General features: G+C 40.2%; 1 protein-coding gene across 3 annotated transcripts in view; it reads left to right on the forward strand.

The window, feature by feature from the left end:
* Klhl7 (kelch like family member 7) overlaps positions 1-16,751 on the forward strand; it is a 60,233-nt gene extending 43,482 nt beyond the window's left edge. For all 3 annotated transcript variants that reach the window (XM_004652818.2, XM_045135870.1, XM_045135871.1), the window contains 4 exons: positions 4,772-5,012; positions 9,661-9,862; positions 12,807-12,904; positions 14,111-16,751. In XM_004652818.2, the coding sequence (XP_004652875.1) occupies positions 4,772-5,012; positions 9,661-9,862; positions 12,807-12,904; positions 14,111-14,394 (825 nt within the window). In that variant the 3' untranslated portion in view covers positions 14,395-16,751. The remainder of the gene's footprint in view (positions 1-4,771; positions 5,013-9,660; positions 9,863-12,806; positions 12,905-14,110) is intronic.
* Positions 16,752-19,240: the final 2,489 nt, after the last annotated feature.

The following is a 19,240-nucleotide window of genomic DNA, read 5'->3' on the forward strand; positions in this document are numbered from 1 at the left end:
AGGAGGATTGCCATGAGTTGAAGGCTGCCCTGAGACTACATAGTGAATTCCAGGTCAGCTCTGAAGCAAGACCTTACCTCAAAAAAAAAAGTTGTGGCATAATCATTGTAGATTATATTGACAATTTATGATATCTCTAATAAATCTTAAGAAGTTTTTTTTAACTTTGTTTTTCCTTTTTTCTTCTTAGACACTGCCTCCCAATTTGGCTAGATTTCCTCTCAAAATATTTCAAGGGTCTTAAGAATAACACAATTTCTTTGATTTAAGATTGTGGTTGCCTCGCTATTTAATTCGTTTTTTTATTACATCTTATTTATTTGTTTGATAGAGAGAGAAAGGGCTTCTAGCCACTGCAAACAAACTTCAGTTGCATGCGCCCCCTGGTAGAGCTGGCTAATCTGGGTCCTGGAGAATCGAACCGGGATCCTTTGGCTTTGCAGGCAAACGCCTTAACCGTTAAGCCATCTCTCCAGCCCACTATTTAAATCTTTATAGTGTTTATATATCAAAGGAGCCATGTGTTTTCAGAATTCATTACATAAAATCAGTCCCTCTGAAGAGAAATGATGACACACACTGATGTTTTTTTGCCTAAGGCATCATTTATAAAAGGTATTTACAACTCCTCACCTCAAGCAGGCCCCACTGTCCTAGGACCAATATGAACTCAGGTATGTCCCCCCAGCTGGAAAACTACACAAGACAAGATAGAATGGAGTGTCTGTCATCCATCTGGGTTTCTGTGTGGTAAGCATTCAGAAGAAAGAAATTGAGGAAGCCTATTTAAGAATAGGCAGTAAGGGCTGGAGAGATTGCTCAGTGGTTAAAAACACTTGCTTGCAAAGCCTGATGACCTGGGTTCAGTTCCCCAGTACCCACATAAAGCCAGATGCACAAAGTGGCACATGCATCTGGAGTTCATTTGCATTGACAGGAGGCTCTGGCTTGACCATATATACATACGTGTACATACACACACTTTTTCTCTCTCAAATAATTTATTTTATTTTATTTATTTGTTAAGAGACAATGTCAGCAAGAGAAAGAGACAGAGAATGGGCATGCCAGGCCCTCCAGCCACTGCAAACACCAGATGCCTGCGCCACCTTGTGCATCTGGCTTACATGAGTCCTGGGGAGTCAAACCTGGGCCTTTTGACTTTGCAAGCAAGTACATTAACCACTTAAGCCATCCCTCCAGCCCAGAATATATATTAAAAAAAAAAATACAGGAGTTCTGAGCTTGAAGAATGATAAGCAGTAATACAGCAAGCAGAGGCAAGAAAGGCTGTTTTGGACAGGGAAGGACTTTGTGCAGTGTTGTGTCTGCATGTGTAGGTGTGTATACATATATGGTTATAACATACAGAAACAAACTCTGCTATCCACACCTTTTCCAGACTTTATAATTTATCATTATCTTAGCACCAAAACACAAAACCTTGCAGAGAAATAGATAATAAAATGTAATTAAGTTATATTTTTAGAGTAATAATTCCCTGACCCTTTCCAAGACACACAGATACCTCCCCAGGTGTGACTCTAGTGATTTTTGCTAGCTTTCTCTGTAGCCTAGCAATGCATAGAACTGTAAATAATCCTCTTGTCACCTGCCAGGACCCAGGCAGTTTCCACTAGGGTAAGGCTCAACATTCATGTTCACAGAGCTGACAAGCCTAATTGCCCATTAATTTTTTTTTTCCTCCTCTCTCTTTTTCATCAACTGCCTTGTCTCCAGTTATTGAAGGGTAAACATCAAATCGCTTCCTCAGCGCTCTATTTTGGGTGACAGTTTGATTGGGGAAAATTAGGTGACTGCAGGGAGGCTTGACCCTGTGCAAAGATCATAAGCTCCACATAAACAGACCTGTTTAAATGGATTCAACCACAAAACTATTAACCAAAACTAAGTCTGCTTTACATTCTTGATAAAAATGCTTATAAAGATTATTTCAGTTACCTACCTAGAGGATGAACTATTATATACAATATTACATAATTATTAATTATCAAGCTTAGTATCTGACATGCACAATAATAACTGACAGTCATTAAAACCATCATTAAATGTAGAAGACTAGAAGAAATGGCATGTGGCTGCCGTCTCAACACTCAGAAGGCTGAGGCAGAGGATCACCTAAGCCCTCAAGCTTGAGAACTGATTAATTCAATAAGGCCTTGATTAGAAAGAGAGGGTGAGGGCTGGAGAAATGGCTTAGGAGTTAAGGCATTGGCCTGCTAAGCCTAAGGACCCAGGTTCAGTTATCCAGATCCCACGTGGCCAGATACACAAGGTGGCACATGTGTCTGGAGTTCATTTGCAGTGGCTGGAGGCTGTGGCCTGCCCATTCTCTGTCTCTTAATAAATTTTAAAGGGGGCGTGGGGGGGGACCAGAAGAAAGGGGAAGGGAAGACAAGGAGTAATGCCATAAATGTAATCAAAGTATGTGACATGGGCTAGAGAGATGGCTTAGCAGTTAAGCGCTTGCCTGTGAAGCCTAAGGACCCCGGTTCGAGGATTGATTCCCCAGGACCCACGTTAGCCAGATGCACAAGGGGGCGCACGTGTCTGGAGTTCGTTTGCAGTGGCTGGAAGCCCTGACATGCCCATTCCCTCCCTCCCTCCTTCCCTTCCTCCCTCCCTTCCCCCCTTCTCTCTCTCGTGCTCTCGCGCGCTCTCTGCCTCTTTCTCTGTCTGTAGTTCTCAAATAAATAAAAATAAACAAAAATAAATTTTTTAAAGTATATGACATGCACATAAATGTCACAGTGAACTTATCATTTTGCATATTCATTGTATGTTAATAAGAAGAGGGAAGGACACAGAAACAATAATAAAATGACTTCTGTGTACCCTGTGACTAGATAAGAAAGCGATGAGTATTTGACTGAGATTAGTTACCTAGCAAAAGGAAAGGTAATTTTATGTATTATGGACCATTTAGTCTCTTTTGCAACTCTACACTTGGCCACGTTGAGTGAAAGCAGACTAAAGCAGACACGGACAATACACAGGTGAATGTATGTTGTTATGGTCTAGTAAAACTTGATTGCAGTGAAATTCAAATCATATTAAATCATGTGTAATTTTCTTGTCACAAACTATTCTCTTTCTTATGTGTGTGTTGTGTATGGGTGCGTATATGTGTGGAGACCAGAGGGCAATCTCATGATGTTGGCTCTTCCACCTTGAGACAGGGCTTCACTTGTTTTGTCCCTGGGAGGCTGGACCAGCTGGCTAATGAGCTTTGGGATTCGCCTGGCAAAAGTAAAGTTTAAAAAAAAAAAAATTCAACATGTAAAAATTATTCTTGAAAAAACAAGTAGCTCCTAGATTTGATCCATGGTTTGCTGACCTAGAGGAATCAAGTTAAATATTTGCTTCTTCTCAAATGAGAATTTGGGGTTAAAATGATTGTCATAATTTTATTTATTTATGGTAGTGCCTTTGAATCTCCCTTTCAGTGCATAAACATCAGCCTGATGCCGATACCTCTGTGAACATAAACCTTAAGTGCATATTTACCCCTTTTCTGGGTCTACTTAAGTGGATACAGTTACCATCCTTACCTGTGTAGCATTTTGGCTAGAGCTGTCCATCCATTGTTCTTCCTATCTCTTTTATTTGATACTGATTGTAGGTTAATAGTACTTTGCTTGAGTGTAAGTTAAATTTCCATACCATGATCAGTGTTCATATCCTTAGGGTATTTTTTGGTTGATAAGTTTGTTTTATATATAATAAAGTAAGTTTCAAGCTGATGTCACTTTACTGCAATAAACTGATGTTTCTAGTCACAGCTACTTTCAATATATTACTCAAGGATTTCATAATACCATAATTTATAGAACCCACCTTAACTGAATGTTTACATAGAAAATTAATATCTCATAGAAACCCACAAAAATACCACAGCTTGAAGTATCAGTAGGATATTGGCAGTTTGAGCTTCACAGTTTCACTGACTTTGTATCCATGTATGACAAGGAGGCAATGGGCATTGCCTTTTTTATAAAAGGCTTTTATGCCGGGCATGGTGGTGCATGTCTTTAATCCCAGCACTCAGGAGGCAGAGGTAGGAGGATCGCCATGAGTTTGAGGCCAGCCTGAGACTATATAGTAAATTCCATGTCAACCTATACTAGAGCAAGACCCTACCTCAAAAAAATAAGTAAGTAAGTAAGTAACAGAATCATTTAGAGTTTTCTTGTATTATAGTTTTTTTGAGGCAACCCCAACAGATTGGCTGTTTTTTTTTTTTTTCTGTTAGTTGGGGGAGGATGGAGGGAGAGAATTGATGCAGCCCACCAGGGCCTCCAGCCACTACAATTGAACTGTAGATGTATGTATCCCCTTCTGTGCATATGCAACATTGCATATTGCATCACTGAGCGTCTGGCTTACATGGGCCCTGGGGAGTTGAACATGAGTCCTTGGGATTCACAGGCAAGTGCTTTAACCACTAAGGTGTCTCTCCAGCCCTTGTATTATAATCTTTAATGACAATATATAAAAGGCTAGTAATGATAGATCAAATACATTTATTTTACAGCCTTTTACCCAAAACAGTCATGCCTCTTCTATCTCAACTAAACAATGTTCTGAAAAAAATCACAAATTGAATTAGATAATAGTCTCAAGCCAAATATTTCTATGTGTATTTTAGTAACTTAGCATATTCTTACTGTTTGTGTTACTCTGCTATGTCTGCTTTGTCTTTCAATTTCATTTTGCCTTGCTGAAAGCTGCCTGTCATATCTTGTTTCAGGACTACAGCTGGACTGACATTCGCTGCCCCTTTGAAAAACGAAGGGATGCAGCATGTGTGTTTTGGGACAACGTAGTATACATTTTGGGTGGTTCTCAGCTTTTCCCTATAAAACGAATGGACTGCTATAATGTTGTGAAGGATAGCTGGTATTCCAAACTGGGCCCTCCAACACCTCGAGATAGCCTTGCTGCCTGTGCTGCAGAAGGCAAGATTTATACAAGTGGAGGTTCCGAAGTAGGTAAGACCTTTTTAGTATTCATTTTCAAAGGAAGTGCTTTGAAGCCAAGGATATTTTTTAAAAGTTGGTCATATTTGTCCAGATACTTTGGTAATTTAAATACATGTCTAAAACATTTTAGAGCCTATTTCCTTGAAGGTTCCCACTAATCCTTCAAATCATTAATTTACAAGAATGTCAGCTTCTTAGATTAATTGCCCTTTTTTTGTTATGGTGAAGTATTAATTGATACCATTTGAATTTTAGTTCTAGAGTAGCTGTGGGGTATTTTGGATTTTTTGGTTAGGTTATGTTAATTGCCTTAAAAGGTTTAGAATTACCAGCACTTGAGAGGCAGAGGTAGGAAGATTGTCATGAGTTTGAGGCCACCCTGAGACTACATAGTGAATTCCAGGTCAGCCTGGGTTAGAATGAAACCCTACTTTGGGGGGTGGGGGGAAACTGAAGTTAAATTATCTCTTTACTATATATCATTTAAGCTTTTAAAATCTGTATTATTTTTGCTTGTTGTTTTTTTGTTTTTTTAAGGATACAGTTTAACTCCCAGGGTGGCCTCAAGCTCCCAACCAGCTCAAGAATAATCATTTCCCTTTCTGTTTTTGTTTGTTTGTTTGTTTGTTTTTCACTATGTAGTGTCAGGGTGGCCTCAAACTCACGGCAGTCCTCTTACCTCTGCCTCCCTAGTGCTGGAATTAAAGGTGTGCACCACCACGCCCAGCTGTGTTGTTATTAATTTTTATTGACAGCCTCCATACATACAGACAATATCCCCTCCACAAAATCCCTTCTTTCTTTTTTTTTCTTTTTTTTTCTTTTTTTTTTGGTTTTTCGAGGTAGGGTCTCACTCTGGCTCAGGCTGACCTGGAATTCACTATGTAGTCTCAGGGTGGCCTCGAACTCACGGCGATCCTCCTACCTCTGCCTCCCGAGTGCTGGGATTAAAGGCATGCGCCACCACACCCGGCTAAAATCCCTTCTTTCTAAGTAGTCTCTTCTCTTTTGATGTCATCATTTGTTTCCCTCCTATTATACAGATCTTGTGTAGGTAACATCGGCCACTGTGAGATCGTGAATGTCACAGCCACTTAAGAGTATACATTTTCAGCCGGGCATTTTGGCATATGCTTTTAATCCCAGCATTCACGGGGCAGAGGTAGGACAATTGCTGTGAGTTCAAGGCTACCCTGAGACTACATAGTGAATTTCAGGTCAGCCTGGGCTAAAGTGAGACCCTACCTCAGAAAACCAAAAACAGTGAAAAAGTGTAAATTTTCATTTGCCTATTTTTATTTGGGGGTCTTATTTTGTGACAGGGACTCATAGCCCAGGCTGGCCTGGAACTCACTATGTAACAAAGGCTGACCTTGAACTTCAAATCGTTATACCTCTATACCCCAATGTTGCTGAGATTACAGGCATGAATCACCACATCTGTCAGTTTTGTATCTGGGATTTGAACCCATGATTTTGTGCATGCTGGGCAAGCAGTCTACCAACCGAGCTACATCCCCAGCTCCTGCTTGAAGTTTTTAATGGAATGATTGTTGTAATATTTTGTGCTTCTGGGTCAGAATGGGGTATTGATATGGGTATGTCTCATTAATAGATAAATTATTAGTGCCCGGTAATTTTATTTATTTTTCATATTTTTTATTTTGGGGGTGTTTTTGAGGTAGGCTCTCGCTCTAGCCCCATGCTGACCTGGATTCACTATGTAGTCTCAGGCTGCCCTCGAATTCACAGTGATCCTCCTACCTCTGCTTCTCAGTGCTAGGATTCAAGGCATATATCACCATGCCTGGCTGATGTCCAGTGTTTTTTAATGAATAATTTTTCTAAATGAATATTCTAGGTGAAATATTTTTTAAGTGAATATTGGTCAGGCACATGATGGATTTTATATGCCTTCATCTTTTCAGGTAATTTCTTTAGCCAAATAATGTACTTATAAAGAAAATTAAGAAACCCAGTAAAACCTAAGGCATGAAATTTTCCTTGGTGGTGTTAGAATTTTTATTTTTTTAAGTTTTTGTTTATTTTCATTTATTTATTTGAGAGCAACAGACAGACAGACAAAGAGGTAGATAGATAGAGAATGGGTGCACCAGGGCCTCCAGCCACTGCAAACGAACTTCAGATGTATACACCCCCTTGTACATCTGGCTTATGTGGGACCTGGGGAATCAAACCTTGAACCGGGGTCTTTAGGCTTCACAGGCAAGTGCTTAACCACTAAGCCATCTCTCCAGTCCAAAATTGTTTTTATTTATTTCTTTTAACTTTTTTGTGTGGAAGGGTATTGACCTAGAACTCTGTAGCCCAGGCTGGCCACATACTTGCAGTGATTCTTTTACCTCAGCATCCCAAGTACTAGGATTATAAGCATCTGCCACCACGTCAGGCTCTATCCTACATGTTTACAGCCAGGCATGGTGGCTCACACATAGTAAGAACATTTGGGAGGCTGAGACTGGCACATTGCCACAAGTTCAAGACTATCCTGGTCTGCATAGTGAGTTCAGAAATTTAGAACAGACTGGGCTACAGAGTGAGATTATATATTAAAAAGAAAAAAAAAGTTTGTCTTCCAAATCTGCAAAGAAAAAAAATCATGCTTTTCTGAAATGTAACTTAACCTTTTCTTCTCTTGGAACACATTCTTCATTGATTGCGAATACATTATGTATTTCAAATTTGACTGTAGGAGACAGCTTCAGGTTTGCTGAGATAAACTTCCAAACCAGGCATAGTTATGGAGGGATATTTATTGAAGCTTACAGATGCAGGGGAAGTTCTATAAATGGCAGAAGAAGCTGGCCTGCCTTCATAGGCCCAAGCAGACACAGAGAAATACAAGCCTAAAGCCAAAAAGCCACACAGCAGAGCACACTTCAGCAACTCCAGCTAGGTACACTTTGCATATCTTTAGATTGAAATCTGAAACCCACCACCACACCTAAAGATCCACCCAGTGACATTACCTCCAGCCAAGTGGCTGCAGAATGCAAACTACAAACAAATAAACAACTGAATATATTGGGGGCCATCTATTCTATTCAAACCACCACAGTGACACACCCTAAAAGTGGTAGAAAAGTATTCTGTTAACATAGTAGATAACTTTTATTTCTTTAACATTTACTTAGTCAAATTTTTAATTTAAAGAGTACGGTTTTTAATACTTGTTTTAGACTTTCTTTTCTTAGAAATGTTTTAAAAGAGGTTATTGCTGGACACAATTGTTGCTTCTCCTGTTAGTTATTTTCAGAGTAGAGCCCCACTCTAGCCCAGGCTGACCTGGAATACACTTATGTAGTCTAAGGGTGGCCTCGAACTCTGCTGGGATTAAAGGCAGGCGCCACCACACCCGGCTAAAGTTGTAAGCTTTTTCTTAATCTCTTCCTACATATTGTTGTTGATAGAGTATAAAAATGGCTCCACTGGGTCTGGGAAGGTGGTTTGGCTTGCCACACAAGCATAAGGACTTAAGTTTACATCCCTAGCATCCACATAAAGCAGTGGTGGTGGTATGTATGTATAATTCCAGCACTGGAAAGGCAGAGGCAGGAGGAACCTGACGCTGACTGGCTGCTTGCTAGTCTAGCTAAATCAGTAAGTTCCAGATTCAGTGAGAGACTTCATCACTATAGGTAGAGAGAGAGAGTTGGAGAGATGGCTTAGTGGTTAAGGTGCTTGCCTGCAAAGCCTAAGGATGCAGGTTCAACTCCCCAGAGCCCACATAAGCCAGATGCACAGGTAGCACATGCATCTGGAGTTGGATTGCAGTGGCTGGAGGCCTTGGAATGCCAATTCTCTCTGCCTCTTGCTCTCTCTCATTAAAATGTATATATATAGGTAGAGAGTGATTGAGGACGACACCCACCTCAGCCTCTGGTTTCTACATGCATGTATGTACATGTCCACACACAAATATAAATGCACATACATAGAATGACTGCATCCCTAATAAATGAGTTCTACAGTCACTTTACTTCAATCCCACACCAAATATGCCTGTGCGTGCATGCTGCAGTGCACTTGTAGAGGTCAGAGGACTTTAGGTGATGGTCCTTGCTCTCTAGCTCATCTAAGGCAGAGTCTGTCACAGTTCACCACTCTTATTTGCTAGACTAGCTGTCCCATAAGCATCTGGGAAATTTTCTTGTCTCTACCTTCCATCTTGCTGTAGGCACTTGGGATTACAGAAGACCACCACACCTTCTGGTTTTTACATGGAGTCTAGGGATCAGAATTCAGGTTTGCACAGCAAGCACCTTATCCACTGAGCCACCTCTGTGGGCCTCATCATGTTATGGGATGATGGGGCCTTTTAAGTCTTCTCTCGTGTGTGTTAGTTTTTTTAAGTATTTATTTATTTACTTATGAGAGAGAGAATGGGCACACTAGGGCTTCTAGCCACTGCAAATGAACTACAGATGCATGTGCCACCTTGTGCATCTGGCTTTACGTGGGTATTGGGGAATTGAACCTGGGTTGCTAGGCTCTGCAGACAAGCACCTTAACAGCTGAGTCATCTCTCCATACCTGTTTTAGTTGTTCAGACAAGTTCTCATTGTGTACCCTAGGCTGGCCTCAGACTCACAATTGTCCTTCCTCAGCCTCCTGAGTGAATCATTTTCTCTTACAGGGAACTCAGCTCTGTATCTGTTCGAGTGCTACGATACGAGAACTGAAAGCTGGCACACAAAGCCCAGCATGTTGACTCAGCGCTGCAGCCATGGGATGGTGGAGGCTAATGGCCTAATTTATGTTTGTGGTGGAAGCTTGGGGAACAATGTTTCTGGGAGAGTACTTAGTTCCTGTGAAGTTTATGATCCCGCCACAGAAACGTATGTATCCTTGTACAATTACCATTTCACAAGATTCTGTAATGTCACTGGGAAAACATGTGAAAAGACAGAAAATTTAGTTCTTGTTCTAAGATATATATACATATGCTTACATAGCCTGGATCCTTCCAGTTCACCATAAGAAATGGCTTGGCCTTATCCACATGGGAGTCCTTCTGTTTCTAGTCATTCTGCTTGGACAGAATACCAACAAATGAGTTGTACTTGATTGATTCATCAAACTTACAAAATATTTTTGTGTGAGAGGTCAAGAAATGTAGGAAGTAACAAAACTTAGAAATCATTTTGTCCATAATTTGCAAGATTACATATTGGTTCATGGCATTAAATCATGCCCCTACTTAGGTATGTCTTTTGGACTTCGTATTTCCTAAATATGTCTATGTTCATAGTTGCTAAGTAAAATTATTCTTAAATTATATGGGGATCATCTGCTTTTAAAAGCAAAATGCTGGGCGTGGTGGCACACACCTGTAATTTTAGTACTCGGGAGGCAGAGATAGGAGGATCAGCAAGAGTTCGAGGCCACCCTAAGACTGCATAGTTAATTCCAGGTCAGCCTGAACCAGAGTGAGACCCTGCCTTGAAGCACCAACCAAAAAAAAAAAAAAAAAAAAAAAGCAAAGAAGCAAAATGCTAACTGGGCATGGTGATGCACATCTTTAGTCTTAGCACTTGGGAGGTTGAGACAGGAGTATTACCAGAATCCGTGGCCAGCCTGGAGCTACAGAATGAGTTCCAGGTCAGCCTGGGCTACAGTGAGACTCTGCCTCAAAAAAAAAAAAAAGCAAGAAAAGAGGTAAGAATTTTATTATAAAAATTGATCCTTTATCTATTAGTGCTTCCCATCCAATTTTAAACAATTGTAAGAAGTATTCTCAAGCTTGAGAGAAGGCTCAGTCAGTGTAGTGCTTGCCATACAAGCATAAGGAGCTCAGTTCAGATCCCCAGAACCCCTGTAAAAATGCCAGATGTTGTGGTGCACACTTGGAATCCCAGTCTGCGGGAGCAGAGACAAGAAAATCCCCAAGTCTATTGTCTAGCAAGTCTAACCAAATCAGTGAGTTCCAGGTTTAGTGAGAGCCCTTTACTCAAACATAATGATAAAATAAAAGAATAAGGGATGGAGAGATGGCTTAGTGATTCAGATGTTTCTCTGCAAAGCCAAAGGACCCACTTTTGGTTCCCCAGGATCCACGGACCCATATTAGCCAGATGCACGTGAATCTGGCATTCATTTGTAGTGGTTAGAGGCTCTCGCATGCTTATTCTGTCTGTCTGTCTATCAATCAGTCATGTATAATCTTCCTATTTCTCTCAGTCTTACAAATATTTATTATTATTATTATTATTATTGATTTTTCAAGGTAGGGTTTCACTCTAGCCCAAGCTGACCTGAAATTCACTATGTAGTCTCAGAGTGGCCTTGAACTCACTATGATCCTCCTACCTCTGCCTCCTGAGTGGTGGGATTAAAGGCGTGCACTACCATGCCCAGCTTCCTTACAAATAAATAATAAAAAAATAAAAAAAAAACATGTAGGGGCTGGAGGGATGGCTTAGCGGTTAAGGCATTTGTCTGCAGAGCCAAAGGACCCAGGTTTGACTCCCCAACACCCACGTTAGCCAGATACACAAGGGGGAGCTCATGTCTGGAGTTCTTTTGCAGTGGCTGGAAGCCCTGGCATGCCCATTCTCTTTCTCTCTCTCTCTTCCCCCCTCTTTCTCTGTCAAATAAATAAATAAAAAGCCAGAGCCAACTGTAAGGGCTCCATTTATTTTTTTAAACATGTAGGACTGAGGAGATTGCTCAACAGTTGAAAGCACTTGCTTGCAAAGCTTGCTGCCGAGGTTTAATTTCCCAGTACACATGTAAGGCCAGATGCACAAAGTGGCACTTGCATCTGGAGTTTGCAGTAGCTAGCAACATATTCTCTTCTGCTGCTCTCTTTCTTTCTCTCCCTCCTTTCCTTTCTCTCTCTCTCTCTCTCTCTCTCTCTCCCTTCACAAATAAATATACTTAAGATATAAAAACACATAAAGCTAGGCATGGTAGCTCATACCTGTAATCCCAGTACTTGGGAGGCAGAGGCAGGAGGATCTCTACAAGTTTGAGGCAGCCTGGTCTACATAGCAAATCCTAGGACAGCATAGGTTATTTACAGAGATCTTGTTTCAGAAAAATTTAAAGGAAAAAAGAAAAGTCACATGTGATAGAACTAGAAACTATATTAACTATCTTCCCCTTCTTTTTAAAAATATTTTATGTGTATCTATTTGAGAGAGAGAGAGAAATAGGCAGAGAGGGAGAGAATGGAGTCACCAGGGCTCTAGTTGCTGAGATGAACTCCAGATGCATGTGCCTTGTGCATCTGGCTTATGTGGGTCCTGGGGAATTGAACCGGGGTCCTTTGGCTTTGCAGGCAAGCGTCTTTAACTGCTAAGCCATCTCTCCAGCTGTCTCCCTTCTTTTCGTGTTATTTCAAACAGCATTAGAAACTATAAGAAACGGATTTCTTCAAAAGACATGTTAGTAATCTCTAGATGTCATTTTACATCCCATCACGTTTAAAAGCATTACCTGGGGTTGGAGAGATGGTTCAGTGGTTAAGGTGCTTGCTTACAAAGCCTGGCACATGGTATTCGATTCCCCAATACCCACATAAAGTCAGAAGCACAAAGTGGCATGTGTGTCTGAAGTGTATTTGCAGTGGCACTAGGCCCTGGCACACACATTCTCAGTCTCTGTCTACTTGCAATAAGTAAAAATAAAAAATACAAATAAAGCATAACCTGTAACCACTTAAGCATTTGTTTTCTAGCTTTCCATGTATCTTACTTGTATATACATGTATGTAACACATAGTTTAAGGACATTTATTTAGGATGCTTCTTGTGAATAAGCACACTTTTGCTTTTTCAGATGGACTGAGCTGTGTCCAATGATTGAGCCCAGGAAGAACCATGGACTGGTATTTGTAAAGGACAAGATATTTGCTGTGGGTGGTCAAAATGTTTTAGGTATGTGATGCTACCATACTGTTCAACTTGCCTGACTTTGCTGACATTTTCTAAGCCTAAATCATTAAAGTGCTTCTTAAAACCCAGTCATTTAAAACAATATCATTATGTCTGTTTTTTATGGTTTCTGGGCACTAACATATTTCTATGAAACATTACAGGACATCAGAAATACTAATACTTAAATAATTTTGTTTGACCTTTTTGTTTTCTTAAATAATGTGAATAACTACCTCAAATAATGAGCCTTAATTGGATTTAGAAGTTGTCCATAAGCTTAATTTTATCATTTAAGTACTAGGAACAACAAAGAAATAACTCCAGCCGGGTGTGATGGTATATACCTTTAATTCCAACACTTGGGAGGCAGAGGTAGGAGGATCGCTGTGAGTTCAAGGCCATCCTGAAACTATATACTGAGCTCTAGGTCAGCCTGGGCTAGAGTGAGACCCTACCTCAAAAAACCGGAAAAGAAAAAGAAATAACTCCTTTCTTGCTGTCTTCATTCATTGCTATTTTCTATAAACTGCTGAAAGATAGAAAAAGAAAAACATTTGAATAATTATAACCAATAGTAATGAGATTGAATTATTGGTCTACTTTTTAATTTTTCCAAGATAGAACATTTTTATTTTGTAAGGAAAAAACTGAATTTTGATTCTGAAAAAATTATAAAATTAAATGACTTTAGTGTTTAAGAATTTGGTGGTAGGGGTGGAGAGATGGCTCAGCAGTTAAGGTGCTTGCCTGCAAAGCCTAACAACCCTGGTTCAATTCCCCAGTACCTATGTAAAGCTAGATGCACAAAGTAACACATGCATTTGGGGTTTGTTTGCGGTGGCTGGAGGCCCTGCCATACCCATTCTATCTCTCTGCTTGGAAATAAATTAATGTGTGTGTGTGCGTGTGTGTGTTTTCAAGGTAGGGTCTGGTCCAGGCTGACCTGGAATTAACTATGTAGTCTCAGGGTGGCCTTAAACTCTCAGCGATCCTCCTACCTCTGCCTCCCAAGTGCTGGGATCAAAGGTGTGCACCACCATGCCCAGCAAAATACTGTATTTTAAGAATGTGGTAGTAAATATATAGGCATTGATTGTAAAACTCTTTCATGTATTTGAAATTTTTATTTTGAAAATCCTGGAAAAATACAAAATGATGAAGATCTTCTAGAATTGTTCATGTTGTTCATGTTCTCTTCTCTTGAAGGTGGCCTGGACAATGTGGAATATTATGATATTAAATTAAATGAATGGAAGATGGTGTCACCAATGCCGTGGAAGGGGGTCACAGTGAAGTGTGCAGCAGTTGGCTCTATCATTTATGTCCTAGCAGGTTTTCAAGGTGTAGGCCGACTGGGACACATCCTCGAATATAATACTGAAACAGATAAATGGATTGCCAACTCCAAAGTTCGTGCTTTCCCAGTAACAAGTTGCTTAATTTGTGTTGTTGACACCTGTGGAGCGAATGAAGAAACTCTTGAAACATAAAGCATGCATGGGCTCCAGACTTACCTGAGACTCAGAACATGCCACCAGTGCTTTCTTGACACCAAGAGCTTGGTTATGAAGGTCTGGTTTGATATTTTGATAAAGGTTCAAGAGTAAAGTAAGAGTCCTATAAAAATAAATGTTTCTTTTATATGTATTTCTTTAATTCAAAGACCTTACTTTAGTTGGCCATGTAGCCAAGAATCTCATCAGCCAGAAAATTTGAGAAATTATAAGTATTTGTTGAAAATGTCTACTCTGGCAGAGTGGGGCATGCTCCTTGTGAAGCAGCCCCACCATAAGCTCTGATTCTATTTTCATATATTGAGTGAGCGCGGTCTAGTTAGATCTGTTTGTTTCTGTTTGGTTAAGAGCTAAGTAGTATGAGCTATAACTCAAGGTGGGCAACTCTGATATCGTGTTCACAGTTTTGCTTGTCCTCGTGTTTCCTGTAGTGCCAAATTACTCCATTGTAGAGTAAGCCAAGGTATACATACTTCCTCACAAAATATCATAAACAGATTTGGGAACTTAGTGTACCCGATTTCTCATGAAATATACTCAGTACAATTAAATATATTCCACATTTTTAACATAAAATGATATGTTTAGCACCCGTCATTAGTTTATATGGTTTTAATTCAGTGAATTGAAAAGTGCTCTGCATCTTCAGTCCTCACTGTGAAATCTGATTGTAACAGGGATGATTAGCAAAAGATAAAGCTATTTGTAGCAAATGTCTAGATCACCAGGAAAGCATTGATAATTGTACCACAATATCTTAAAGATTAAAAAACTGTTTTCCTTTCCCTTAGCAGACCATATCAAACTCATCTTCTCTAAAAGTTTTGTAGTAATTTAGAATGTCATCTCTGATGCATTGCTTTGGCCTACAAATTGTTTACCAAACCAACTACTAATTTCTTTCCTACGTTTGCCCTTTTCACTTTGTATGAAATGTGCCATGCAAAACTGTCAATCATCAATGTTTCTATCTGATAATATTAAATATTTTTACCTTAGATTTGCTGTTTTATTATTATTCGTTTTGTGTTAGTATGTTTTTAAGATTTGTAAAATGTATATTTTAACTTTCACTTCATGTGGAGGTTATAATGTTAAATCAAGAGTGTTTGAATTACAAATGAATTTGAAAAAATTATACATTTATGTAGTGTTTTTATATATGTACAACTTTATTGAGATGTAATTCATACATCACACAATTCACACTTTTAAACTGCCATTCAGTGATTTTTTTTTTTTTACTGTATTCAGCATGTGAAATCATCATGGTAATCTTAGAATATTTCCATCATCCCAGAAAAGAAACCCTATACTTAGTAGCAGTCATTCCCCATGCTTCCCTGTAATAGCTTCCTAGGGCTGCCACAAACTACCACCTTTAATGACAACACAACGGAACTGTATTCTCGCAGTTCTAGGGACTAGGCAACCTCAGTCACCACGACAAAGGATTGGGCAGAACCACCATGACCTCTGGTCCTTGTCATTGCTTGGCTTGTAGCTGCATCAGTCTCTGCCTCGGTGTCTGTCTTCACATGGTGCTTTTATAAGGACAGCAGTCAGTTGGATTCAGGGACACACACACCCCTCCAAATCCACTATGACTTGTCTACAAAGATCTTGTTCCCAAATGAGATTACATTCTGAGGTTTAGGTAGATAAGAATTTGGAGAGGACACTATTCAACACAATACATCTCCACAGACACTGAAGCCTCACACAACATCTTGTGTAGGTTCTGCCTCTAGATTTGACTGCTCTAAAACATTTTTATGTAGGATTTTTATATTTTGCACTCTTCGGAATGTGGCTAAATATCCATATATCATATGGTTTTATCAACACAATAATCACTCATGTAGACTATGCAACATTGCTCCAGATATTTTAGATATACTAATTCTATGCTGTTTTTAGGCTATGTCAACTGGCTGGAGTACATTATAGTAAATATATTGGCAGGTATGATGTAGCTGATTTTAAAGGTGTATCATGGTTCTAATGTGTCTCTTCCCTCCCCCACACAACTATTGCATACAATTATCAATGTCAGGATAATGAGTGAAAGTACCCCTATTCAAAGTGCATTTTCAGGTGTTTTTTTTTTTTTTTGTTTTTTGGTTTTTGGTTTTGTTTTTTTTTTCTGTCTTTCTTTCTTACCTACCTACCTACCTACCCTGGGCTTCTTGTGGACAGGAGCGCTCTGTATTCTGGGCTTTGTTTACCCTATTTGTCCCTTTTCATGGGCAGGAGCTCCTGCCTTTTCATGGGCACAATCTCTTTATACTCTCACTTCTTTCCTTAATCAAATAAAATCTCTCTAAACTTTACCCTTTGGTCTGTGGATCTCAATTCTTTGAATTCATAAGTGAATGTGCATTTTCAGGGTTTGGTTTGGTTTGGTTTTGAATTCCAAAAAAGAACAGTAAAGTGTGCTCTGCTTTCATTTCAGGAAATGTTTGGTTTATTGATGTTATACCCCAGCAGTGATTATTTTGATGATAAAGGAATTCACTTCATACTTTTTAAAAAATCATGACATGAATGTTTAACATTTTGGATGGGAGTATATTTGTGGCTTAGCTTTTTTAAAAATACTTTTAAAATATTTTTTGACAGAGAGATAGTGGGTGTGTCAGGGCCTCTAGCTGCTGCAAACAAACTCCAGACGCATGTGCCACCTTGTGCATCTGATTTACCTGGGTCCTTTAGCTTTTCAGGCAAACGCCCTAACCACTAGTGGCTTAGCTATTAAAATGACATGTCTCGTGAAAATTTTTTGAGTGAACTATTTTAATAGGCCAATATCAAGATAAAAAATGTGCCACTTAATAAAGTACTCAACTAGCCTATCTTCCTTTTGCCTAAAATGCTATTACTAAGTCAGTAAGACATTTTACAGGTTGCCACATTCACATGATAAGTCCTTCTTTTAATACTTCATCTTAATTTACCCCAAAAGATTATTTTGAGTGCACCACCAAGCCTGGCCTTCAAAAGAGTTTTTTAAAGTTTCACATTCATCGTCCTAATTTCCTCCTTCCCAAGATGACTCAAACTAATTTGAGGAAGGAAAAAAAAAAGTCAAGATTAAGAAGTAATATGATGGTTCATGCCTGTAATTAGAGCACTGGGGAGGCAGAGGCTGAGGATTCACTGCAAGTTTGAGACCAGCCTGGGCTACATAGTGAGTCATTGTCTCAAAAGATAATGATAAAGGTATTAACTGGGCAATTGTCTACAATATTATCCTTACTAACTGGAACGCTTTTTGCTTTCTAGCATAACCAAAATGAAATTGAAGGCCTAGCGTGAGTCTTAAAAGATTCCCTCCACCATTATCTTTCAGCATGTCCCAGCAATTTCTATGAGTACTGTCAATTTGATTCTTAGGATGCTCTAGTGGTTTGATTCAGGTGTCCCTCATAAACTTAGGTGTTCTGACTGCTAGGTTCCCAGCTGATGGAGAATTGGGGATTAACGCCTCTTGGAGGCAGTGTATTGTTGGGGGCGGACTTATTATAACATTATAACCAGTGTCCCTTGCCAGCATTTGGCACCCTCTCCTGTTGTCCACCTGATGTTGGCCAGGAGGTGATGTTCACCCTCTGCTCATGCCATCATTTTTCCCTGCCATTGTGGAGCTACCCCTCGTGTGTCTGTAAGCCAAAATAAGCCCTTTTTTCCCAAAAAACTGCTCCTGGTCGGGTGATTTTTGCCAGCAATGCGAACCTGATTGCAATAGATGCTTTTGTTACATTTTATAATCTCATGTAGGGTCCTTCCTGATTCTTTAGAAACAACCGTTAATATATGGGACATTGTTTTCAGAACCTCCTTATCTGAATCCGTGCCCCTGGGTAAAAACCTTTTTCATGTCAAAAGTGATTTGGCTCAGTGGTAAAAAGCGCTTGTTTGTAAACCCATGTTTCTACTCCCCAGCGCCCACATGAAGCCGGTTGCACAAAAGTGGTGGGTGCATCCGGAAACTCCTGTGGAGTGGCAGGAGGCCCTTGCATACCCATTCTCACATTGTCCCCCTTTTCTATTGGCAAATAGGAATGTTTTTGTTTTGTTTTTAAAAGTAATGAGGCCGGGCGTGGTGGTGCACACCTTTAATACCAGCACTTGAGAGTCTGAAGTAGGAGGGTTGCTGTGAGTTCGAGGCCAGCCTGAGACTACATAGTGAATTCCAGGTTAGCCTGGGCTAGAGCGAGGCCCTACCTCAAAAAAAAAATAAATAAATAAATTAGAATTCGCCGAAGAATGAGAGGTTTCACTCATCTGATAAAATTTCAAATAGCAACGTTTACGTGGCCAGGATTTTTCTATGTGCAAATAGTACCTATTCAAAGGTAGAAGTTAGTATGATCCTTTCCAGTTGCAGTGTCCTAAAGAGAAATAGTTTCCTGTTAACTGGCTTTCTCTAATTCATGCCGATGAACGGCAGAGCCAGAGTTTCACTTTTTCAACTGGCTCCCTCAACCCTTCAGAGACTTGCAGTTCGGTCCGCTATGTAGGCTATCCCTTCGGACCTCAAGCATGCAGGAAATCTGAGGCCCTGCACCTGGGACAAACGTCTGTCCCCACCCTACGCAAAACCCGGTCAGGACCCCGCTTTCTCCTAGCACGCCCTGGCCGTGAGATGGACAGCTCCTCTCTGCTCAATGCCCATTGACTAAAGTGCACGCCTCTCATCGCACTGGGGCGGAGCAAGCGCGGGGGGGGGGGGTGCTTTCCCCGGCGCGAGGCGATGACGTCACAGAGAGGAGCGGGGCGCCTGCGCTAGCTCGCCGCGGAGTGTGTGCGGAGCTCCAGA

This window comes from Jaculus jaculus, chromosome 16, assembly GCF_020740685.1.
Source record: "Jaculus jaculus isolate mJacJac1 chromosome 16, mJacJac1.mat.Y.cur, whole genome shotgun sequence".
Lineage (NCBI taxonomy): Eukaryota > Metazoa > Chordata > Mammalia > Rodentia > Dipodidae > Jaculus > Jaculus jaculus.